This window comes from Oryzias melastigma, linkage group LG9, assembly GCF_002922805.2.
Source record: "Oryzias melastigma strain HK-1 linkage group LG9, ASM292280v2, whole genome shotgun sequence".
In the NCBI taxonomy this organism is placed as follows: domain Eukaryota; kingdom Metazoa; phylum Chordata; class Actinopteri; order Beloniformes; family Adrianichthyidae; genus Oryzias; species Oryzias melastigma.
In genome coordinates, this window is record NC_050520.1 from 2,205,751 (window position 1) to 2,232,809 (window position 27,059).

The 27,059-nt window shown below is 36.4% G+C and overlaps 1 protein-coding gene across 1 annotated transcript in view; it reads left to right on the plus strand.

Moving 5' to 3' along the window:
- nf2a (neurofibromin 2a (merlin)) overlaps positions 1 to 27,059 on the plus strand; it is a 45,813-nt gene that overhangs the window by 3,789 nt on the left and 14,965 nt on the right. The window contains exons 4-10 of the mRNA XM_024275862.2: positions 4,189 to 4,272; positions 18,453 to 18,521; positions 18,613 to 18,695; positions 23,254 to 23,329; positions 23,809 to 23,943; positions 25,442 to 25,516; positions 26,669 to 26,782. Of these exons, the coding sequence (XP_024131630.1) occupies positions 4,189 to 4,272; positions 18,453 to 18,521; positions 18,613 to 18,695; positions 23,254 to 23,329; positions 23,809 to 23,943; positions 25,442 to 25,516; positions 26,669 to 26,782 (636 nt within the window). The remainder of the gene's footprint in view (positions 1 to 4,188; positions 4,273 to 18,452; positions 18,522 to 18,612; positions 18,696 to 23,253; positions 23,330 to 23,808; positions 23,944 to 25,441; positions 25,517 to 26,668; positions 26,783 to 27,059) is intronic.

Below are 27,059 nucleotides of genomic sequence, written 5' to 3' on the forward strand. Positions count from 1 at the left end.
GGTCATTTGCAAATTATTACGTTTTTTTTCCTAACATGTTACATCTTGTTTGCAATTCAGACAATTTTGATCTCAAAACTGTGACTTTTGCTTGCAATATGGTGGCACAAAGATCATTCCATAGGTAGGGGGCGCACGTTGCAAGACTGACTGGCGTGAGCACCAAAATGCCTAGCAGCTATTTCAGTGACTTCATTTTTGTTCAGTTTTTTGCAACAATTTTGCACTAAGTAGTGGCACTGCTGTTCATGTTTCCTATTGTTAACACTGAATTTTACAGATAATTCCAATTCATTTGGGGTCAATGCTTGTCAAATATTGGCATTACTGATTTACACAAAAGTGTAAATTATTTGTTGCGCAAAATAAGACTCAAGTTGTTTATTACGATTGTGTTCAAGCTAAAAAATAAACAGGGACACATTTTCCTACAAAATATGTGTTCTTCTATATAATGTGAGTTATTAAAGATTATTTTTTTTACTAGTTATCGCAGTATCGTGATACCATCGATATCGTGAGCATGTGTTGCGTATCGTGAGGTACCCAGTGACTCTCAGCTTGGTGATCCTCCCCAGAGAAGAGAGACCGTCAGCTGTTATAGGCGTGGAGGTAGACATGAATTCCAGCGTGTCTCACAGCAGGATTAGTGCCTGGCTTATGGGCAGCTACATTTATCTCAAATGCCCACAAGAGCGCTTTTTTTTCTCAGACTTTTCATGAAAAATCAGCTGGAAAATGTTTTCTAGAAAAACCTGAAGGATTTAAAATGAATACATTAAAAACATGTTCCTCCATCAATCTGCAGGGAGAACATTTGGGACTCTTGCTTCAACGTTGTTGTGATTCAGTTTTACAAAGCGACATGCATGGACGGCGTTCCTCTCCGGGAGAAACGTCGGTAATACACTCTCGTCGTTGTCCTGCTTTGATTGTGTGCAGCCGAGTGGAATCGCTGCACAACATATTACTGCTGCCCTTTCCACTTAAAACCCCGGCGGGAATTCCTGCGGGGCCGGCCGCACCGCTCCTCCGGCGGGAGATGAGATTCATTACTGTTCTCCCATCATCCTCTGCCTCATTTATCAATTACCAATTAGGCTTTAAAGGCTTTGTTATTTGTTATTGGCCCAGTTGATGACACGGCCCCCATGACGGCGTGAGGGGAACCAGCACAGCCGGCCGTTGGTGCAGGTTTGGGTTTATCACTAGAATGAAGTCTGTTTGATTTAGAAACCGTGTCTGTTTGGAGAGAAGCTCTAAAATGAGAAATTTACTAAAAAAATCAACATGTACAGCAGTGAAAGTGTGTTGGGGATGAATGTGTTGTTCCTGTTCTGTAATTATTCCTCGAGTGTCAGGAGCCCCCCCCCCGATGTAACTGTGCAGGCGTGACAGCTGGATTAGTGTTTATCAGAAAGCATTCATGATTTCAGATAAACGCAGCGACTCAGTGCTGTTCGCTGCTTAAGCCTTAGTCCCACCTGCTCTCACAGGTGGATACGGGCCAAAATGGGTAAACCTTTATGCAGGTGACCCACACAAATTATTAAGGTCGCAGATTGCTTGGTCAGCCTGGGAAAAAAAATCAGCATTAACATTTTCACTCAACAGCAGGTGTGTGAAAGTCAATCACACAATGGGCCAAAATCCAAAACACACCTTAGGTCGCAAACAGGATAAACATTTATTAAACTCTCTAAAACTACATTTTTAAAACTTTAAAACCATGACTTTTTAACATAATTATCAACTAGATGTATTATTTGAAATAATGCTAGTGTGAATGCTGTAAGCTGAATTTGGCTGCTGAGGATGCTAGTGCTGATAGCTGAAGATGCTGAAATTGAAAGCTAAAAATTGTTAAAAACAGGAGAACACCAAAGCATGATGTTCAGGTGTTCAACCCAACTCATTTATTTAAATGGAGACTTGTCGATCGACCTTTGAGAAGGAGATGTTGCAGTTATGAAAGCAGCTTCTTGATGGCTTCCTTCCCTCTCATCACTTGAATTCAGGAAGAACTTGAAATAAACAAATCCTGGCCTCAGATCAACTTTTCGTCCTCCAAAGACTTCTTCTCTCTTGAACCTGTAAACTCTGAACCTAAACTCCCGCCTCACCTCATTTAAACCAGTATAGATGCAGAAATAATGCAAATGATTGAAAACCACGTTTGTTTTTTAATGATCGTGTGTGGCTTGCCTCTCTGTCATAGCATCTCCTGAATAACAAGCTGATACTCTGGGATCAGGTTAATGATCTCCTAAAATGCTGTTTCTCGCTGCTAATAGGTCCCCATGTGACTATTCTGTTTAAGTCTGAGAATGTTTGTTCAGCTCTCGACTGGATGAAAGTTGGGAGAGACTCCAGGCTCCGTCGACTGTGTGAGCTTCATGAAGTCAGGTTAGGAAATAATACACGGATGGAATATTTATAAGGTACCATCTGGACCTTAAAGGAAAACCTCAGTTTAAAACTAATACTTGGTTCTGTATGAAAATGGGATGAAACTAAACCTTCTGATTTTTGTTTCACATTTGTCCAACTTATTACAATAATAACTAGAAAAGTTGCATTACCTGCGATAATGCTTGTGTGAATGCTTTCTGCTGAAAGTAGTCGCTGAAGATGCTGAAGCTTTTTACTGAAAATGGTGACGCAATTTACTTTAATTGCTGGAGGGATTTGTGGAAAAGCTGTTAGCAAAATGTTAAATTTGCTAAAAGACTGGAAATTTCATTAAAGAACTTTGAAATAACGCTAAAGTTGATCTAAATTTCAGAAAAAAATGTAGTAAAACTGCTTAAAAATCCCTAATACCTGTTAATTTTGCAAAAATATTTTTAGTGTGTTACTTAAATATTAGCTAAACTGCAAATTAGCCCAAAAAAACCTTGATTCAAAATTAGTCTAAAAGCTAACCCGTTGCTTAAATACGAGCTAAACTCCAAAATAGCCTAAAAATCCTCAGTAAACTAAATTAGTCAAAAATGTTAGCATTTTATTAAATAAAAGCTAAACTTTAAATTATCTTATAAAACGTCAATAGATAACAAATTAGCCAAAAATGTTAGCGTGTTGCTAAATATGAGCTAAACTCAAATTTTTTTTGAAAATTACTATAAAAGATGAAAACATATCCCACTGTTGAATCATCTCCTGGGCCATTTTCAGAGCATTCCCACTGTTTTTTTAATTGTGATGTTTTTTTATTTTATTTTGTTTATCAAAAATGTCCTGATATGTATGTCATCCATCATTGGAAAAACCCACAAGAGCATGTTAACATCAAAAAGATGATTTTCATGACAGTGGGTCTGAGTCAGTCAGAATGAGGGAACAACCTCACTGCCAGCTGAGCGATCTGGGAGAAGGGCAGGTGGTTGATCTACCAGGACCAGGCCTGGACAGTTAATCCAAAGCAAGGCGTTCTTCAAATATGGAAAAAAGTGCTGGACTCCTAGAAACGGTCGGCATAAATCCTATTTCATATGACTTTGCAGTTTATTGGACATCCATCATAGGTTCAGGAAATCCATCCTAATCCTTCACCTGAAGGAATTTGGAATTTCATGCAGAGCAGCAGGAAAAAGTGTTTCCTGGAATTTTGTTAACAGACAAAATATGTAAAGATTTTATTATGATCATAAACAAAAATTAAAAGAACAACATTTTGATGCGATTTTTTTTAATAGAATCTGTTATGTATATCAGGTTTTATTAATAACACACTAAAAAAGTAAGATTAACTAAAGAATTCTGGATTGATTTTAAAATTCTTCTTTTAGTTTTTAAATGTCTGAATGGTTCAGGTCCTTTAAATTTATTAAATCTCCTTAGTCAATATAAACCGCCAAGAGCTGTAAGATCCATGGAGATTAAAAAAAAGTAGCTGAATTTCTGATAAACTTAGCTATAGACCAGGGGTGTCAAACTCAATCGCACAAGGGGACAAAGACTTATCAGCCAACACCTGAGGTTTCTGAGACTCGACTGGACACAAGAGCTAAGAAAACTGAGGTGTTTTCTGATTGGAGGAATTTTATTTTCGTGGGCAGAAAGCAACATCTACGTTCTCTGGGTGTTTAAGAGTTAATGATTATTACGCAGACAATCATTTTAAGGGAAAGAACAGCATCTTAACCGAGTACAAACAGATTTAATGATATTTTTGTTGTTTTTCAGGTGAAGAAGAAGATTCTTGAAGAAGAGATTCACTGTCCTCCTGAAGCATCTGTGCTTTTAGCCTCTTACGCTGTCCATGCTAAGGTTAGTGCTCCAATCACAGCAGCAATACTTTATCAGAAAAAAAGTAAATCTAAACTTGTTCAGGTTGTTTCTATCTTAGACTGGCTCAACGTTTTTGACCTCATGACTAGGGCCGTCACGATTAGTCGACTAATCAACGACTAATCGGCTATTAAAATAGTCAACGACTAATTTAGTAGTCGATTATTTGTTACTTTATATTATATGGAGTCAGAGCTTTTTGGACTATTTTGGCATTTATTAAGGTTTTTTAGGCTATTTGGGAGTTTAGCTAATATTTCAGCACCATGTTGGCTGTTATGGCTAAATTAGGATTTTTCAGTTTTTTAGGTTAATTTGAAGTTTGGCTAATATTTCAGCTGCATACTAGCTAATTTGGCTAATTTCGGAATTTTTTTTGTCTTTTAGGCTATTTGGGAGTTTAGCTAATATTTCAGCTACATGCTAGCTATTTTAGCTAACTGAGTTTTTTTTTTGTTTTTTGGGCTATTTTGGAGTTTAGCTAATATTTCAGCTACATGCTAACTGTTTTGGCTAACTGACCCTTTTTTCAGTTTTCTAGGCTAATTTGGTATTTACTAACTAATATTTTAGCTGGCTATCAGCTTCAGCGTTTTTAGCTTTCAATTTCAGCATCTTCAGCTGTCGTCACTATCATCTTCAGCAGCCAAATTCGACTTACAGCATTCGCAATAGCATTATCACAGGTGATGCTATATATGTAGTTTTTAGTTAGTTTAAAGCTAAGGATGGTTAAGATGTGTGTTTTACATCCACTTTGTGAATGACCCGATTATTCGACTAATCTGAAAAAATAGTTGACTATTAAAATAATCATTTGTTGTAGCCCTACTCATGACATTAATAAAACTAAACTTACTTTAGGGTAGATTTAGTTTAGGTAAAAACAATTAGTTCTTTTTTTTTCTTTTAAAACTTTCTGTCTAACTACTAGCTTAACCTGTGGGCACAACTTCCATAATCTTCTCATATCTGGCCTCCCTGGAGAAAAGTCATAAATCAGCTTCAGCTGATCCAGCTTTCTGCTGTCTGAGACCTGATAAGCACCTGAGGAGCACACAGTACGTTTTCTATCGCTGGTTCTCCTATTGATTTTTGTAGAGCTCTCTTTCTTTCTTTCTGATGAAATGCCGCAGAGCAAAGGCTGATGTGCCAGGTGTGGAGCTCCGTGGAGACATTCCAGTAGCAGGGATTTGAGTTACTTTTTTAAAATTCTGTTGTTTTAAAGGAAAATGTGTCAGTCGTCTGGTGATGTGGCGTCCTCTTCAAATCCTTCTGATGTTTTGATTGCAGCAGCCGACTGCTGAAAAGGGTTGCGCTTTTTTAGTTTCTGACTTCTCTGAACGGTCTTTGATGTAGCCTAGAACATGAACAGGTTTTTAACAAGAGCACGCTAAACACGTGAATTATTGATAAGGAGGTCCAGGTTGGTTTGTGGTGGGAATCATGGGAGATTGGAGCAGTCTGGACAGGGGTACCAGCATCACCTGACGAGGACGGGACTTTCTGATTTAAGTTAATTCTTTAATAACCATGAAAAGTATTTTTTTTAAAGTGATCAATTAGACAAACTGGTAAGATTGGCAGAGATAAGCAGCTCTTGAGAATATTAAAGCTGTGAGCGGCGTTGTATGGCCTGCAGGTGCTACTCGCCCTCGCTTCCCACTTTTGAGCTGCCCTCACTGGCTAAGCAGTACATGCCATCCTGGTCAAAGCTGCACGTCACAAATTCATTAAAAGAAACAAAAAAGAAAACATCTCATCTGTTGGTTTTAGCTCCATAACAAACAATTTTTTTGGTTGCCTGGGAGTGAAGGACATTTTAGAAAAACTTGCAAAATTACATTTTTGGATTTTCTTGAGATTGTATTTTTTCCTTATTGCATATCATCTTGTTTTGTTTAGTTTAATGTAAGGATTCATGCATTAAATTACATTTTTAATGTTCCATTAAAACAGGGGTGTCAAACTCAAGGTCCCAAAACACGCTGAAGGTTTTGTCTGGACGTATTTATAATTTTCAAGAGTAAATTTGTTTGGGTTGTGTGCATTCGTAAATTTCAAGTGTGAAATTGTTAGGCTGAAGAGGATAAACTTTCTATGAACACACTAAAAATTAACTTCTTCTTTAACATAAAAATAATAACAAAAAAAGACAGAAAACATTATTACGGAATAAATCAACTTAAACCTTAAATAACTCTAATATATCCTGTCAAAATTGTTCAAGTTTGAAATAAAATAAGTGTAAAAAAATAGATTTTTTTTACTTTTATGTCATTTTATATAAAAATAAACTTACATTTAAAATATTTTGCTTTCATAAAAGTTTGCTCTCCACCGTTTTAATCAGCGGATTAAACAAAGATTTTTGGGTCCTACACCACCTATTCCTGGCAGCTTTACACGAGGATCATACAGAAAAGGAGAAAAAGGTTCACCAACACTCAAAGTCATGAGTGGAATCTGCTTTTATTGGGGTTTGGGTCTCAGCCTGACAGCCTGAGCTTCCCTTGAGGTTTCCCTCTACTCTCATCTTTCTGCTGCTCCTTCACTCCGCTCTCCTCCTGTTATGCTTCGTTCTTCTTCACTTTCTTCCCCTTCTCCTCCCTGTCTAATGTTACTTTTCTAAGATTATATAAAACATTAATGCTAGATCATTTACAAGGTTACAAGTTTGAACAACTTGTGTTTTTTTTTACCAATCCATTATTATTTATCCTCAGTGGCAGTCCGACACTGCTAAAAGATTTTTTTCAAAATGTCCACTATAGGGTATTCTCCAAATTTACAATTCCAAAATCCAATGTCCTGGAAATGTCCCACAAGTCTCTGCAGAAGACCCGTGTGCATCAATGCTCACTAGATTGACAAATGTAGACCACAATGCATTGCATTTGAACAATTTGTCATTTAAACTCCAGGGCTCAGGATAGTCCTGCATTACATAGTGTTTGAGGGGATAGGGAATATTGAGGGAATTCTGAGAAAGCCGAAGTTTTAATTAGAATTAATCATATCATTTTCATGGATCTATAAAATTGCTAATTGTAAAAGTGACGTTCAAATGTTGGGTTTGGAGCAGTCCTTTTGATGAGGTTTGGCAAATGTTTCTATGTTCAAGTCCAGACTAAAATGTCTGTTTATGACAACTGAAAGTCTTTACAGTTTTTATGATTTTTGACTGCTTTTAGTGAGCTTCTTCTTTGTAAAGCACTTTAAAAAGTTGTAAAGTGCCACTCCAATTATCTTTGAACTATTAACCCATTCTTAGTTTAATTATAATTATGGATTTTTTAGCCAAAATGAAAAAAACTGTCATTTTCTAGGACATAGTTTCTGCAGAGTGGCTAGAAACTTGCCTCTGAGTTGTGGGCGGGTCCGTTGGCTCAGAGCAAGCCCACCGCCTTTCCTTTCTCTTTGCTGAGATCTCAGAGCTGGAGGCTTGTGGGCTGCCTGGTGTCATTTCTATGTCACAAATAAGCTCTTTTTCAAAGGGCATTATCTTGTCAGCGCCTTATTCCCAACAATTTGACTAAAGAATTACTCAAAAATGCAATTTGAGCTTAATTTCTTAACATATGTCCTTCATCTTAAAAAAAAAATCCACAAGAACATGTTTAAAAACACAATTTTTATCAAAGTGGGTCTTTAAACAACACATGCTGTTGTCTATATCAGGCATATTATCTTCTTGTTTTAGACATTTTTTAATTAATTTCTTTAGAATTGCTTTAAATTGTGCATTTTTGTAACAATATCTTAGATAAAGTTATTTTTTACTTATTATTTGATGATTAAACAGGTATTCTGTTAAAATCCCTTCACTCAAAGGAAAAGCTTCATTAAAAGTTTGAGGTTTTGCTTCAGAGGATTCCACCTCTGTGAAGACTGAAATAATAGGAGGGCTGAAGCTTTCTGACAGGTGGACAGCCACAGAAGAGCCTCACCTTGACCAAAAGCCCTCGAAGACCTAACTTCCTGCTGCCGTGCTGACAAGCTCCCTCCAATAAAGAGGCTGTGGATCAGCGGGCGTCTTGCGTTCTCTGGTCTCAGCAGCCGCGTTCTGAAAGCAGTAAGAAAATACGAGGCCCAATCTGTTTTCATTTAATCAACAGTCTACTCTGATTACAGTCAGGAAGCCTAAACCGGCTTTGTAAAGGGGAAATAAGTGCTTGGAAGTGCTGCACCTGCCGAGAGCTTTTGGCAGACTTTCCCTCCTCTCTTCTCCTGATCTGATTTGGTGCAGCCAGCAGATGATGTGACTGTGAAATCTGCTTTGCTGCTCCTCTGGCTTATCGTCAGTAATAATTATGGCAGGCAGAAGTTAGCTGTGTGCACACAGAAAAGGTACATTTAAAGACAGCTTTAACGCTAAAAGGATTATTGAAGGAAGTGTGTGTTCATAATTCATGAACCGTTTGAAGGTTAAGAGTCGTGCACAAGAACAGCAGAGGAAGTGATAACAGCTGCTTTTACATTTATTAGCAGTGAAAACTCATAAAGTGAAAATGAAAAGAACGTTGAGCACATTTTCTGCACATAGATGAACTTCTGTTTCATTTTAAATGATTTTAACAATCAAATATTTGCAGTTATCTTGTTTAGGTTTTAGGTTTAAAATAAAAACCGTGACTTGTGTTCCGTTGCACTCCTTACTGTTACTTTAAAAATGATTGATTTTAATATCTATTGGAAAAAATGAGGAAATATTGTGTTTAGTAGGGGTGTAGGAAAAATTAGATTATGCGATATATCGCAGTATTTTATTTAGCGATACTTGTGTCGATTTAAAATGCTGGGAAGATAATATTAAATTAATTATTTATCAGCGTCTTACTTTTGTTTTCTACCTGAATCCCTGACCACTAGATGGCAGCACAGCACACTGAGCCTCTTTGAGCAGCTCTACAACAACCAAAACAAGACAAGATCTCGCAAGAACAGCTTGTGTGAAACGTTCAATCAGAAGTTGTTGTTCGAAGCGTTCCACTGTGTTTTTATTTTTGGGATGGGTACCAAACTCTGTGCCATGTTTCTACCAGTATCATATAAAAACATGGATTCTGATGCTTCATAGCAGCTCAGATAAGAAAAAGGAGTGAAGCAGTAAAAAGGTTCAGAATTACAAAAGTAAAGACTTGGGATGTATCGTGATACGTATTGTTTCGTGAGACATGTATCATGATATGTATCGTATCGCCAGACTCTTACTCCTACTGTTTAGTAATAAACCAATTTTATGGAGGTATTTACAATCATTTATGTAAAACTATTTGTTATTAGCCTGAAGTTTTCTTGGGTTGTTGTTGGTTTACTGCATGTCACTAAGTATGAAAAATGTCCAGAAAATACATCATTTTCTTCAGGATTTTAAAGAAAAAATCTCAGCAGACTGTGATGCTCCGGAGCTGACAGCATGTGGAGGTTAAGATGGATCCCAACGATCAGCTGTCAGGCAGAAAACAACAAACCAAGAACGCTGTGGAACTGGAGGTCACGAAGAATCCTCCAGGGTTGCTCAGGAAGCTAAAGAATGATTTAGACACCAAAAAGTCTTTAAAGTCCAGCTGATTTTTTTACAGGACCTGGTATGTTTATGGCCAGCGGAATAGATGTTCATGACCGGTTGTTGAAACTCTCTTGTGGATAAAGTTATTAGGGAATGTATTGGCAAGAGTCCGATTTTTATCACGATGCAGATCATGATACGAGATACAGTAGTCCCTTGGTATTTTGCGGTTTACCTTTTACGTTCTTGCTGTTTTGCAGATTCTTTTCAGTGCGATTTTGCATGATTCTTTTTTTTTTTTAGCAGTACACTGTGTTCTCCGTCCTGATTGGTTGTTGGCCTTGTCAGTCAACCTCCTTCATGCTGTGTTTACTGTACAGAAAAAGAGATTCTGGATCTGGATGCTTTAATGGTCAGTTTACTTCGATTAGGATGAACTCTGCCGTATTCAAATATATGATATCCTTACTTTCAATAGGTTAATGGAGTTAATAGGAACCTCAGAGGCTCCTGGTTAGTATTCAGCTGAGGTGCGACGCTCCTGGGAATTGTTGACCAGCATTTTCAATAAAATATGTGCGGAGCTTCTTCAGCAGAAGGGAGGGAAGTTGTTCCCTTTTGCCTTTTCAGCCTTGAGCAGAAATGTGACAGGCTAATTGGTTAAAAAAAGTGTTTCGGGGGTGGTTTGAAACAGATCTGTCGTCATTTAATGGCAAACAAAGCCTGATGCTGCAGCTGTCTGCGTCTTTTTGGCCGTTTAGTGTGAACCAGATATCATTTCTTGTATTTATGAGTATGTTTGAGTTCATTCCCTTGTCTTCTTCATTTCCCTTTATAGAAGCATTTTGAATATTTTTTTCAGACCGAAAAAATGCATTTTGTGTCAGTTTTTAAGAATCATCACAAGAATCCTTATTTATCAAAAACAAGAACAACAAAAAACAACTTTGTTTAATAAAATCAGGAATTTTATGTAAAACAAACTCAAACAACACTGTGGTTTTGTGAAGGAAATTAGAAAATAGAATCAGTATTTATTGAAGTTGTGACAAAATGTTAATCAAATTGAATCATGAACTTAAGAACAGAAATCAAACTGTGTTGTGCAGCCTAATGTGTAACATGGTGCGTCTAAATGCGACGTGTTCGTATTTGTCCAAACTTGAGTGAGAAATGATACGTTTTCATAAATGTTGTATTTTTCACTACTATTTTATAAGTGCAGACTGACCCACTGAAGCAGACGAGGATTCATTGCATTCATATAGTTATACTGGGGTGTAAAAGATATTAGATATATATCGACTTAAAAAAATGTTTAAGTCACCATATTTAAAAGAAATGGCTCAGTGTTCTGTGCTATGATGATGAGATAATCTCAAACCCATAATATAAACTTTAAAGTGCTTCAGGATTCATTGTTCTTTAAAAAGGTCATACTTTAAAAATGTGGCTATCCAAATTAGCCATAAGGAGTTTGCATATCACATCACGTGCAGTACATTTTATCTGCGTGAGAACATTTTATGTGTGTTTGTGCTGCAGGTAAACAGCCTCTTCTGCAGCTCATAGGCTGAGAGGTGAAGGAGTACAGATTCTATGAATCTGTTCACTTCAGAGAAACACTTTTAATCAAAGGAGAGAACAGGAAAGCTCGCTCAGGTCAAAAGTGGTGTTTCTAGTGTTTATAAATTCTTCTTATTTGAAAAGGTTAAAGGAGAAATCCCTCCAGTTTTGAAAGATTTATTTCAGCCTCTGTCTAGAGAGTATTTTATTGCCTCTGTCAGAAGCATATCTTTCTCACTCTTGTTCTGTCAAGCGATTTTCCACCAAATAGTCTGAATTATTAATATACTGCCTTCTCCTGCTCAGCAGAACAAAGTTTCTCCATTTGCATTCAGCTGAAAGTGGTCACTGTTGAGCTTCTGAGGATTCTGGGAAACACCGACACCAAGTTTTAATCAGAAAGAACAGCGAGTGTTCTCTGAATCAATGCAAATCACTTTATCGGTTAAAGTTTCTACCAAAGACACTAAATCAAAAAAGCTGCTTTTGTTTTTTCATTTACTTGGAATTAAACTGAACATTTCACTCTAAACATTCTGTTATATTTAGCTGTTATAAAGCAGAATAAACTAGTTTTCTTTTGTTTTTATATTAAAAGATGTTTTTTTACTGATACCGAGAGAAGATTAGCTGTCTGGAGGTATCTTATCCGTGCATACTTCATAAACGTTCTGGCATCAACTCCTTTAACTAAGACTAAAATGTGATAGCTGGACTTGGAGAGGAGATACTGACTGTGTTTAATGCTGGGTTGATGAAATCGATTAATCGATCCAAGTCAATCTAAGGTTAATAGATCAATCATTGATTCATAAAAGTAGAGATCAATCTAAGACATAAAGCTTAAGTCCACTAGATTAATGCTAACGTATTATGAGATTTCCCATAGGACAGCTAATGCTAACGCTCGACCTAAACATACATTGTTGACTAAATTAACATCTTTATAAACTCACAGGAATTAATTTTCCAAACTCTTTAAAGGAAATATTTTTAAGTAACCATTTGTGATCTAAAACACTGTTTTTTCCTCACTTTCTTCTTCTTCTGGATTAAGGTGTAATGCTATAGCGTGATCGCCACCTAGTGGCCAAACTGAAACGCCCTCCAGGAGAGGCAGAACAATTGTTAACAATCTCATTATTTCACTAATACATTTTACAGTATGTGAACTGTATCAGATTAATATGAAAACCTTCAAAACATATATAGATTATTAATGTATTTCTGAATGTGTCTAAATGTGTAACCCATGGAAACTCAAAATTTAATCGAATCAATCTAAATTGAATGGATCAAAAGAATCAGGGAGTAAAAAAAAAAAAAGAATCAAATCCATTCTGGAAATTATTGGCGATACCCAGCCCTATTTGACATAATGATTATGATTAATGTGACAGATAGCATCCTTAAATGTCTCATTTCAAACTTTTTTTCTTTTTTTAACAACCACAATCCCTCCAAATTTGGTGTTTGTTCCACAGCATGCATGATTGCTTTAATAGCCTGTTCAACTTTTCAGAGTTTTTGAATTTTTGTGCTCATTATTTATCTGTTCATCTCCTTTTAATTGATTTCCTCTAGAGTTTTTAAATGTTTTAATGCAGATTTGGGTGTCAAACTGGCTGATTTTTTTTTTTTGACTCCTAATAACAAGTTTTTGTCATTTAAAGTTCAATTTAAAAAGCAAAAAAGTCATAAGTATTCTAGAGTAAATAAACTTTATCTTTGTTTAAACAACATGATTCAGCGATCGGTCTTTCACCATCGTTTCTTCTCGTGTTTATAGAGGGATTAAAACCAAATATCTCTAATCATAATCATTTGTGACTTGAGTGACATTTTTTTGTTTAACTTAGACGTTATGAACTATCATTTGCTCATTGTGATCTCAAAACAGCTGTTGTTTAAGGTTCATTGTTGTTTCATTTCTGGATTTGCGACTTGTTTTCGTTGTTGTTTGTGTTTTTCAGCCCCCTTTAAATAATTGACATCCTAAAGACGACAGATCAGTGACATTTTTCCGTGCAGATATGATTCTGAGCAACAACAAAGAGGTTTTAACAGCCTGAAACCGCAGATGGATTGTCAGATTCGGCTGTCAGTCTGAGGATGAGGGGAAGAAAATCTGTTTTTGTTTTGCCTGAAGGCGCACAAAAAGAAAGAATAAATATACAAAAAAAAACACTGAAGAACAGAACAATTTATTATGTTTTGATGTTTTATAGAATACATATTATTTTCATCAAGATGTGACAGCTGACACTGAAATTTGCAGTAGAGGGCTGCACGGGACTCGACATAAATCCCACTGAAGAATGTAGGTTTTGTTATCACCTTTTCACACTCTTTATTGCTTTTTCCGAGCAATCTTCTATATTGGAAACATTTTCTCCACATGAAGTCAAAGACGGTGAGAAATGATCCTCCCAGAATTCTGTGGAGTTATTATTGTCTGTTGGATGCAGTGAAGGAAACGGTCCTGAGATTAAGAACAACAAAGATGTCTGACTCCTGCAGCAAAGCCAGACACAACCATGATGGAGTTTGAACATAAAAATGAAGACTTACACATAAAAGGTTTGGTTACAAGCTTGAAAAGTTCTGCTAAACCCATACAATCACTTTAAAACTGAAAACGTACAAGCTTTTCTTTTTTAAATGCAGCATTTTTTAATGGGCTGCCACAATTAGTTGTTACTTAACATTATATGGAGTTAGAGTTTAGTAAAGTTGAACAAAGTTTTCAGCGTTCAGCACCAAAAAATACACTTTTTTATTATTTGAGTCAGTGAGACCAAAACTTTATATTTTATGAAAAATAGTTGCTTGTTTCAGATTAGAGAGATAAGGAATATACTTTACATCAAACTAATTTTGACAGGTGACCTTTGACCTTATATACCCATTATATATAAAGTAGATTTTAAATTGTTAGGTCACCTTGAGCGACGGGGAACCTGTCAAAACAAGTTTGATGGATGGTGTAGGGCAGGGGTGTCAAACTCAATCGCACAAGGGGCCAAAATCCAAAACACACCTTAGGTCGCGGACCAAACAGGTAATTGATTTAACACTCTAAAAAAAAAAACTTCATTAAAAACAGTAACTTTTTAACATAATTATGAACTAGATATATAGGATTACTTGTGATGATGCTAGTGTGAATGCTGTAAGATGAATTTGGCTGTTGAAGATGCTAGTGCTGATAGCTGAAGATGATGAAATTAGTTGCTAAAAATGCTGACGCTGATAGCTGAAAACGGTGAAGCTGATAGCCAGCTAAAATTTTAGCTAAATGCCAAATTAGCCTAAAAAAAAGCAAGCCAAAACAACTAGCATGTAGCTGAAAAATAGCTAAACTTCAAAATATCCTAAAAAATTGGAAAAAAACCTAAATTAGCCGAAACAGCTACTGAGCAAATATTATCCCAACTCCAAAACAATATAAACAAAGTTTAAAAAGAAAAGCATAAATTAGCCAAAAAAAGGTAGCATGTAACTGAAATATTAACTACACTCCAAAACAGCCTAAAAAAAATCTTAGTAAATCCCAAAATAGTCCAAAAAGGTATCAGAATGACAGTTTTTAAAACTTTAAAAACGGTAACCTTTTGACATAATTATAAAAAATAAAAAAGTAGGAATATTATTCTAGAATAAATAAACCTAAACCTTAAATAACTTTCAATATTTTACTCTCCATTAAAATATATATTTTAAAAATTATACAAGTTAGAAATAAGCGCAAGATAACATTGGGTCATTATTAACAATAAAATTAAATGATCTGGAGGGTCGGACATAATTACCCAGAGGGCCGCATCCGGCCCCTGGGCCTTGACTTTGACACGTGGTGTAGGGTCAAAGGTCACCTGTCAAAATGAGTTTGATGGAAAGTATGTTCCTTATCTCTCTCATTTGATTTCATCTTGTTTTTAATGACAGAAACTAATGAAGGACAGAGGCTGCATGATTCATTAAAAGTTTAATAAACTATCATCTTCATTGTCTCTATTTTTAGTTAGTTTAATGCTAATGATGGTCAAGATGTGTGCTTGACCCGATTAGGCGACTAATAGGTAGAAATAATCGACGATTAGTCGACTAATAAAATAATCATTTTTGGCAGCCCTAATCAGCTTCAAGATCGGAATGTTTTATGCTAAATCATAAACACAAAGTTTTTTATTCCACATATTGGTGTCTTTCTAAAGCATTAAAATGCTAAAATGCTATCATCATTTTTGTTGGTGCTCGTTTAAAAAATTTCATAGACAGTTTTCTCCTGATAAAGCAATCATTGTGGTTATAATGTGAGTAGTTCTGTAAAAACACAGAAAAGGCATCGCTCCCCCCAGACATCTCAACACCTCCAGGCTATTTTTCTCAAGCCTCTGCATAAATGCCATCGCTGGCAGCGAGGAAGGCAGTTTTCAGCGTTTTCCAGCTGAGAAGAGAGCACTCCAGACGCAGAAAAGGCAGAGTGGAGTTAGTGTAGGATTTCTCCGTGACACTGCTCTGTAATGATTCCTCAGAACCATCTGAGCGCAGCACGCTTCCTCTGGGAGACTTGGCACATTTAGGGCACTCTCACCACTTTTTATTTTTTTTTTGTACTGAACCAATGCGTCTTTTTTACTTGAACAGACACATCACCTGGAGGTTCTGCAGCTCCATCTCTGCTGACCCGTAATTTGCTCTGTGTTCTACAGGACTTAGAATTTGAACTATTATCCTTGCCAAACATGCAGCGCTTTTCCTCAGAAAGAGTCATTTTATTGAAGTGGATCAGTCAGTAGCATCTGGAAAGAATCATTCCAGTTGATTTTAGAGCTATTTTAAAAGTGTTCCCAGTGTTTTTTTTTAAATTATGATTCTGCAGTTTTAAGCCAAAAATAAAAGCTTATGCTGTTCTCTTGGAGATAGTTCCTGTAGAGCGGGAGGAGTTTATTTGAAATCTGCCACTGAGTTGTGGGCGGGACTGTTGGCATAGAGTACACTGCAAAGATTGAGTCTTAAGGAAGTGAAAAGACAATTTTCTGTCTTGCAAGAAAACAAATCTTATCAAGAAAGTTTTTCAAAGTAAAATAATCTTAGTTTTAGAAAACATTAATGACTACAATTTTTTATTAAAATAATTCTTGGTAAGACAATTTTTCGTACCTCATATTCAGATTTTTATGCTTATTTGAAGACAATTTCGGACTTATTTCTTGGGAACCTGTTTTTCCATTCGGCACCCTTGTTAACCTATGATGTAGTTCACACCAGACGCAAAGCGCCCCAGAACTCCCCGGCTCGCGCCGTGCAGCGGTCATTTTGGCATCTGGTGTATTTTTAGAGTGAGCTTCGAGTGATCCGCGTCAATTCTATCCGTTACCTGTCCTTACAAGTGTATATGGGCCGTCAGCGGGCGATCATTTCAGGACCTTTGACTATTTTTCCCCTCAGACAGACCACCAGACCATATCCACACATAAGGGCGGTTGGGACTAAAGTTAAAGGTTTCGGTTGGTCTCTAATAGGGCTGCCACTATTAGGGCTGCCATTTTAATAGTCGACTAATCACAGATTATTTTTCCAATTCAATGACTAATCTGGTATTGCATAAAGTGGATGTAAAGCACAAATCTTAACCATCATTAGCTTTGAAATAGCAAAAAACTGCTAGTGTAAAAGCTTTTTGCTGAAAGTAGTCGCTGAAGATGCTGAAGCTTTTTACTGAAAATGCAAAAGCTATTTGCAAAATGTTACATTTGCTAAAAGGCTGGAACTTTGCAAGTTGACCTAAATTTCTGAAAAATGTGTAGTAAAATTGTGTAAAAATCCCCAATATATGCCAATTTTGCAAAAAATATTTAATGTGTTGCTTAAATATGAGCCAAACTCCGAATTAGCCCTAAAATCCTTGGTAGATGCCAAATTATCCAAAAAAAATAGCTAACATGTTGCTTAAATATTAGCTAAACTCCAAAATAGCCTAAAATTCCTTAGTAAACTAAATTAGCCAAAAACGTTAGCATGTTGCTAAAATAAAAGCTAAACTCCAAACTAGCCAAAAATTACTCAGCAAACTATATTTGTCAAAAACATTAGCCTTCAAAGCTAAAGTCTAAATTAGCCTAAGAAACCAACAGATAACAAAAAATGTTTGCATGTTGATAAAATATTAGGTAAACTCTACATTTTTTGAAAATTACTATAAAAGATGAAACTATAGCCCATGAATACATCTAACATCTCAAACAAGGTACTATTTTTCACAAAAGACAAAGTTTTGGTCTCACTGACTCAAATATAAAAAAGTGCCTTTTTGGGTGCTGAATGCTGACAACTTGGTTCAATTTTACTACATTCTGACTACATATAATATAAAGTAACAACTAATCAACCACTAAATTAGTCGTCGACTATTTTAATAGTCGATAAGTCTTTGATTAGTCGACCAATCGTGGTCGTCCTAGTCACTAGTACTCATTATTCTTCATCCAGCTCATAAAGTGAAGACAAACCTTCAAAAATGCTGTGAATAAATACATAGATAAGCATTACCTTCATGGACAAATTCCTCCTCTACTGAATAACCAAGTGAAAATTCCCAGTTCTATGGATTGATGTAATGAGGTTAGAAAAACAAAACACGGAGGAGGAAGTCGAGCGCAGAAACAGGTACGCGTTCAGATTGACCTACTTCAGTTAATTCAGAGCCTCGCATACTTGTTGAAGAGTTACTCCATCTGCGCTCCAGCCGTTTTACATGAGCCTGAAATACTGTTTCACTGCCTCTCAGTCATTCCCCATCCATTTATAGCTCTCTTTATGCATGTGTGGTATCATTATGTGAGCTCCATCACCCTGAAGTGGTTTCAGGTCTTCCACATTTTCTAAAAGTGAAATTTACACATATTTCAAGCCCCTCTGAGAGTGCGGTCTCCGTGAATGACCTGAATTTAGAATCTCATCTCCTTTTATCAATGACTCTCAGGAGAGATAACGTCTGGAATGTTTTGGGATAAATCGGTGAAGAATAAACCTGAACGTGGAGTTAATTATTGTTGCCGATTTCCTTTTTTTGCAGTATGGAGACTACGACCCTGAAGTTCATAAACCGGGATTTTTGGCTGAGGAGGAACTACTGCCGAAGAGGGTGAGTGATTGACACTCTTCAAGTGTTGATCTCGGCCTGCACTGCTTACTGTACACAACTCTAAAATGCCTCAAATCATTCTTTATTTCAGGTGATTAACTTGTACCAGATGACTCCAGAAATGTGGGAGGAGAGGATCACCGCGTGTTATGCAGAGCACAGAGGCAGGACGAGGTAGAATCCACCCCAACTTCCCCACCTGTCAAAACAAACTCTCAGCTTATACGAGATGTGCTGAAAACTTGCTCCGAACTTCATGCCAGGCTGGAGTCTTCTCCAGCATTGAGATGCAGGAGCTGAGTATGGGATTCAGTGGTTTAAGGAGGATATTCTTTATTTTAGGGATGACGTTAGGAAAGCCTGCACTGTCCCTGCTGAATGTTGGCATTATGTACTGAAACGCCTCAGTTCTATTTTTGTGTCTTTTGGTTGCTACTTGTTTAAGCTGTCATCCTCAATCAGAACTTTTTATATACGACAAAAAAACTAGTTAAATAAATTCAAATCTGAAGATGTAATTTTAACTCAAACATGTTGGATTTTGAATTACTGTAATCAGAATTTTCTTTTCTTTCATTTAAGTTTAATCTTTTAGACAAATTTTTTACATTCTTTTTCATTAAAATCTAATATAATTTACATTTTTTTTTCTTTTAATTATATCACTGATGATGAGCATGTGCTGCTTCCAAAATCCCCTTTAGTGATGAGTTCATGTGTGAAAATGAGGAACCGGATCCTTCCTGATTATCCTGGAATAATTGTGGCGTCAGGGAAGAAACCATCTGTTGATGTGAGCATCAGCTCATTCAGTCAGACTGTTAGCTGCCGGCAGCTAAACTTTATGATCAAACTGCTGTCATAACACAGTGTTTTATGATAATATGTTTTCTTGATCTCTTTTCACCAGTGAAAGTCCATCGCTTTGTCCATAAATGATATGTCTAACACTTTCTGGCTGGAAAGTGGTGATCTCTAAAGCTTTAGCCCCAACTACCCTTATGTGTGGCTATGGGCCGTCTTTGGGGAAAAATGTTGTAATCTTGCAGGATGGCCCGCATGAAATATCATGGCCATAGACCGCTCAGTGAACCTGTAGAGCAGGGGTGTCAAACTCAATCGCACAAGGGGACAAAATCCAAAACATTCCTTAAAAAACCTAGTTTAGCCAAAACAACTAGCATATAGCTGAAAAAAATAGCTAAACTTAAAAATAACCTAAAAAACTAGGAAAGCCTAAGTTAGCCAAAACAGCTAGCGAGTAAATATTAGCCTAACTCCAAAATAGCGTAAAAAAACTTTAAAAACGCCTAAATTAGCCAAAATAGCTAGCATGTGTCAGGGGTGGTGGTGAGTAGACAGATCCCAGACTGGAGTCAGATGAGATGGTTAATTAGTAAAGGTTTATTAGCTTCACAACAACAACAAAATAACAAAAAGGAACCAGACAGGCAGTGGAGGCAGTGGAGGCAGGGCGCTAGGCCGAAGACAGATATGAACAATAACTAATTGCTAAACTAAGTAAACTAAATTAAACTGGTTATCCCTGCCCTCAGACCCTCCTTCCCGATAAAGACAAACTCCTAAAAATCCCGATTCAGGAAAATAGAAGAAACCTGAGGGATGTCCTCATGACGGAGGGATCCTATCCCAGGACAGACAGGAGATTTACCAGGACTATTGAAGAGGAGTTATCTTATACAACTCTATAACTACGTATCTTAATAGAGTTCAGCAAGATAGGACTGGGGGCAGGTGGGGGCGAGGTCAACAGGCAAGACGAGCCAGAGTTGTGGTCCACGACCAAAAACAGGAGCACAGACGATCCATCTGAGATCTGAAATCCCTCGCGTTAGCCCTTAGGGGAGTGGGAAAGAAGAACAACAAGTGAATCGCACTGCACCATGATGACGGAGGAGTAATTATTAACAATTGCTGTTTGTGCCGGGTCGGATTTATGTGACACCAAGACAGACACACCTGTTATTAAGATACAGGCGCTCCTCTGGACTTGGACAATCCAACTCCTACAGTTGAAATCTTCTACAGATGACTAAACGTTTATCTCCTGAATGAATAGACTGAGTCAGTGATGCTTTTATCTGTGGCTGCTGGAAAGTAGGGAATCGGCCTCGCACTGTTGTACATTAATTGCTTCAGATGTGATGTTCACCAATGGTCACAAGCCTCCTGACCCGAAACACGGAGCTAAAATCATTTGTATTTTGCAGCACCTGAAACATGTTCCCACATTAACCCCCCAAAAAGCTGCTAAAACCTTTTGAAGGCTGCAGCTGGCATTCATGTCTGATGACTGCAGTAATTGAGAGCAATTATCAGGTCCCGCTCAAATCAGCGGTGATGGAAACATGACACCTGGCATCTGTCGGCACGCTAATAGCTGTGAGCTGCTGCAGCAGCGAGTGCCGCCTCACGACAATTATTTAAAACAAGTGTTTGCCAACCATTCTGTCACACTGTCACTGTTACTGATAAGAGCACAACCTGCAGCTAAAAAGACTCAACAGTCTGGGCTGTGCAGAGCAGTCCATTTCATTTTACTCACTAAATTCTGTGGCGTTCCAGAGTCACAATTAAATGAAGGATACATTTGATTTTCAGCTGGGTTTTTTTGTTTTTTTGTTTGAAGGTTAACTATGCTGCTCATAGAAATTTGAATTTGTAAATGGAAATAACCTTATGTGTCACTTATTTTGAGTGTTTCATTTCCAAACCTGAAAACTAAAAAAAATAAGCTTCTTTTGGGTTAACTGCTGTCTTTCTTTTTGGAGTGGATCACATTTACTCCACATGAATCAGTAATTCCTTCATTGCATGAATGCTGTGTCAGCAATCACACTATAGTGATCCTGTTTGTCTTTCTTACAGTTTATGTCAGATTCTGTACGTTTTTTGGCATGTAAAAACTCAAGCACGCTTCAAGCAATTTCTGCAATCTTGGTATCAAAACGTTCAGGAGAAGGGTGCTTGTACTTTTGGTAGTCATATATTTTACAGTTTTTAAGGTTTTACACAATTTATACATTTTTTCCCATTTTAAGTCAATGGGACATTTTTCTAATTCTTTGTGAAAACATTAAGCACATTCATGCTTCTACTTCAGCCATTCACATCTTTCATGCAATTTAAGATTTTACGCAAATGTTTACACAAAATTCTTTAAATTCTTTGTGCTCTTTGAACCTATGCAATGTTGGTATCAAAACGTTCAGACCGTAAATGCTACTGAAGTTTTTAAGGATAATTTTGAGCTTAGCTAATATTTTAGTAACATGCTAACGTTTTTGCTAATTTGGCATCTACGGATTTTTTTTAGGCTAATTTGTAGTTAAACTAACATTTTAACAACTTATAATGTTTTTGGTTAATTTAAAATTTCTTTTTTTTTTTTTTTTGTGGCTATTTTGGAGTAAAGCTAATGTCCGTGCCATATGCTAACATTTTTGGCTAATTTGGTATCTATTGATGTTTTTCAGACTAATTTGGAGTTAAGCTAATATTTTAACAACCTGTAATATTTTTGGCTAATTTGGCATCTAATGGGCTTTTTAGGCTAATTTGTAACTAAGCTAATATTTTAACAACATGCCAACATTTTGGCTATCTTTGAGTTAAGCTAATGTTCTCGCAATATGTTAACAGTTTCGACTAATTTGGCATCTTTTGATGTTTTTTAGGCTAATTTTTAGCTAAACTACTATTTTAACAACATATAATGTTTTTGGTTCATTTGAAATGTAATTTTTTTTGTGGCTATTTTTGAGTAAAGCTAATGTTCTTGCCATATGCTAACAGTTTTGGCTAATTTGGTATCTATTGATGTTTTTCAGGCTAATTTGGAGTTAAGCTAATATTTTAACAACCTGTAATATTTTTGGCTAATTTGGCATCAACAGTTTTTTTTGTTTGCTATTTTTGAGTCTAGCTAATATTTTAACAAAATTTTAACATTTTTGGCTAATTTGACATCTGAGGCTTTTTTATTCTTTTTTGGAGTTAAGCTAATATTTGTAGAAACATGCTAACATTTTGAACTAATTTAGCATTTACTGCGATTTTTTAGGATCATTTTGAGTTTAGCGAATATTTCAGCAACATGCTACTTTTTTGGATAATTTGACTTCTAATAAGGTTTTATTCATTGAAATATGTAAGTAACTTTAGTATTATGCAAATATCATTAGAGTTTTTTGCAAATCCCTTTAACAATTACAGCAAATTACTTTAGAATCCTCAGCAACCACATTCAGCAAAAACACACTAGCATTATAAGGTAATGCAACTCTTCTCGTTCCACTTTAAAGTTGGAATGTATTCAGAATCCAACCTCGTTAAAATGTTTTTTTGCTCTTTTTTACAGTGGAGGTTTAGCCTCTATTTTTCAAATGTGAACCACTTTCCAAAGTTTATTCGTCAGCATGTCCTCCTTTTTTAATTGTCAGGCATCACATATGTTAATGATGTGTTTTTTTTTTTTTTTTTTTGCTGAATTCACAGCAAATCAGCGAGAAAAGAGGCTTGTTTTTCAAACCCGTGGATACAGAATCTCATCTCTAAAGCATGTTAATGAGTTTTCTTTGCTGCTGCTGAGCTTTGTGTGTTTTAACCATTTCCAGTGTTTTTGTAGCATCAAATCAAAGGAAAAAAGACTGATTCCCTTTTTTTTCTCCGTACTTCTACTTCTATCCATTTTCCTCTTTCTCTGAACCAGGGACCAAGCTGAGATGGAGTATTTAAAAATAGCTCAGGACCTGGACATGTACGGCGTCAATTACTTTTTAATCAAGGTAAACCTACGCTGCTTCCATATACGCTCAGAGAGGAAGCCAATATGGGAGGTGTGTCTGCTTTAGCAGCGATGTAATGATGTGCTAAGAATAGCTGTTTGACTCATCTGTTTTTCTCTTAGTTTGGTTTTGTCGTTGGGTAATGATGAATGAAAACATGGCTGCTGCTTGGCTCCTTGTGCATTCTGAGTCACTGATAAAGTGAGACTCACTGGGGGAGGGGGGCTCCGGCTTTGATCCACATTTTTTTTTAAAGCTGCTCCCACTAATTCACTGTTGTGAAACGAAGGAGCTCAGACCGCACAAGCAGCTGTTCAACTCAATTTAAGTAAACTGTTTAGACGAGCGTAGACACGGCAAAGTCACCCTGTCAAACCAAGGTGCAAATGAATGTTGACTGACAGGAGGGGGGTTCACACCCACCGCCGCCTGCTGCCGTTTGGTTGTTTAATGGCTTTATTTGCTGGGATGTGGTTCAGAACAAAAAGGGAACGGATCTTCTTTTGGGAGTGGATGCGCTCGGCCTGCACATCTACGACCCCAACAACAAGCTGACGCCAAAGTGCTCCTTCCCCTGGAACGAGATCCGGAACATCTCCTACAGCGACAAGGAGGTGAGGATGAACCGCACCTTATGAGTCGCTTTAGGGCTGCCACAAACCATGATTTCAATAGCTGAATAATCACAACACTAGTAGACCGCAGTAACGGATGATTGGCCGATTACAGGATGCTGCCCTACAAACGATTTTGGGGACCTTCGAGACCCTCCTATCAGTCGAATATCGTGCTGCTGCCTTCCTGCTACCGCCCGACCTCTGAATGTTTGGGCGGTCACTGACCGATGTAAAAAAAAAAAATCCAACTTTTTCTTGAAACCTCGGGTGGCATCGAGGTTCTAAATGTCTTTTATTTGCTGTAAAATCATCCAGATAGAAAGATAGAAACTTTATTGATCCCAATGAAAATTATGTAGCGGTCTGTACCTCCAGGTCACTCGCACAGATCAAAACAGACATTAAAAAATAATAAAAAAGTAATAGATATGTTAAAAAAAGAAAGATAAAATCCCTGCACGGCAACTTTACGATTTTTCTATTTAGATTGGGTTGCATTTTAGCATATGTGACCACAGTCTGAGGAAGGAAATACTTTTTACCCCAATTCGAAAGTTTGTTTGAACTATCCCAGCTCTCTTTGGTTAAACGCCTTCTTAAAATATTAAGCATTTGTGTTTTTCTACACTCTAAAAGCGTGATTTGTTAAAAATTATTGCATGTTTTAAATATTTTTTTTGTTTAAACCTTCTAAAGAGCACAGAATCCTGTTTTTTTTTATTATTATTATAGAAAAAGCTTTCATATGTTTGTATTCCTGTTGGGTCTGGGATGGATCAAAGCTTGACTGCAGCTTTGATTTTAAAATTATTGTTTTTTTTTTCTTTCAACAGCCACAAATTAAGACTAAATATTTATCTTCAAGCCAAAACACGCCACAAATCCTGTGAAATGTAAATATTTTTAACTTTACATTAGGCAGCCTTTACCTTTAGTACATTCTGGAGATTTCAACATCGTCATTTCAAAGTGATAAAATCACACCTGTTAGTGTTGAGTTTGCATGTTCTTCCTGTACATAATTCAGTTTTCTCCGGTCACAAAACAGGTTTCATGGTCGATTGGTGACTCAGTTTTCAGGATGTACCGTGCGTTTGCTCTGAAGTAGCCGAGACAATCTACAGCATCTCAAAATATTATAAATAATTATAATACTTGATCCTCATAATTTTGAGGGATGTTGTGAAACAAGAAGAATTACCACCTGTGGAGCAATTAAAAAAACGATTGTTATTCCAATACTCAGATTAAAGTGGCATAAAGAAATTGTTTTTTAATTGAACATTTTTGTTGTTTGGATCAAATGGGATGATTCGGAATTATTGATTTAATTGATAACAACACAGAGAGAAAACTTTTAAACTGAATCCTCTCTCACATAATTACAAATAAAGAGTTTAAGTATTCTTGTTTTTGAATTCTCATCTGAAAATGTGGTCATTTTTCTGCTAAATATGACCAACACTATTCTCATTGTTTCTTTTCTTCATTTTAGTTTACAATCAAACCTCTGGACAAGAAGGCCAATGTTTTTAAGTTTAATTCTTCCCGGCAAAGAGTCAACAAGCTGGTGAGTTCTGCTGACATTTATTTCATTTACAAACTAAAAACAGTAAAACACAGTCACGATGGTGTGAATGATTAGTAAACATTCACACTATAGGGATTCTCCTTTACGAACGTTTTTTGGCACGTAAAAACTCAATCAGTGATTGAATCTTTCAGTGATTTCAGCAATCTTGGTATCAAAACATTCCCCTCGTTTAGAACATTACTGCTTGTATTTTTGATATTCATAAGTTTTTTACTTTTTGAAATATTGAGCAAAATATGCCCCATAGGAGAATGAGAAAGTCTTCAAATTTTAAAATTTTAAGTAGATTAGCAACAAGCCTTTAAATATATCCATGGGCTATGTTTTCATCTTTTATAGTAATTTTCAAAAGAATTTGGAGTTTAGCTTTATTTTAGCAGTATGCTAATGTTTTTGACCAATTTGTTATCTACTGGAGTTTTTATTGTCTACTTTAGAATTTAGCTTCTATTTTAGCAACAGGCTAATGTTTTTGACTAATTTAGTTTACTGAGAAATTTTAGAATATTTTGGAGTTTAGCTAGTATTTAAACAACAAGTTTGATTTTATGGTTGATTTGGAGTTTAGCTCATTTTTAAGCAACACACTAAATATTTTAGCAAAATTGGAATTTATTAGGAAATTTTTAAGTAATTTTACTACAAATCTTTCAGAAATTTAGGTCAACTTCAGCGCTCTTTCAAAGTTTTTTAACAAAATTTCCAGTGTTTTAGCAAATTTAATATTTAGCAAATAGCTTTTGTATTTTCAGTAAATCCCTTCAGCAATTAAAGTAAATAGCATCACAATTTTTAGCAAAAAGCTTCAGCATCTTCAGAGACTACTTTCAGAAAAAAGCATTAACACTAGCATCAACGCAGGTGATGTAACTTTTGTAGTTACCGGTATTTATTATTTTTTTTGACTTTCCAATCATTTCATATCCTGACAAGATTCTATACATCCATGTATATTTATTTATTTATATATTTTTGTCTTTAGTTTCTTTGTTTTAACTGCTTGAAACAAACCACAAGTGCCAAAACAAAAAAATCTGTAAATGAACAGAATTTTGAGGGAAAAAAAAGTAAAAGTAAATGTACAGCAGCATGAAATACTATCTTTTGTTGTTGTGTTTACTTATCCAGATCCTCCAACTGTGTATCGGTAACCATGACCTTTTCATGCGGCGGCGGCGGGTGGACTCCCTGGAGGTCCAGCAGATGAAAGCTCAGGCCAGAGAGGAGCGGGCCAGGAAGCAGGTTAGTGATGGCAGAGGAAAACGAGGGGTTAAACTCCCATCCATCCTCTGCTCATCCTGGACCGGGTCGTGGAGGCAATAGTCTTTCTCTGGAAATCTGATTTATATTCACCAGCTGTTGTAAAAAGATCATTTAAAGCAGATTTCCTCAAAATTTGCAAAGCAAAAAAAAGTCCAAAATCACTAAAACGGATCCTAAAGTTAATGCTGATTGTAGCTTTTCCACAGGATGAGTCAAATGTGGAGCAAATTTGACCACATTCAGTTATAAAAATAGT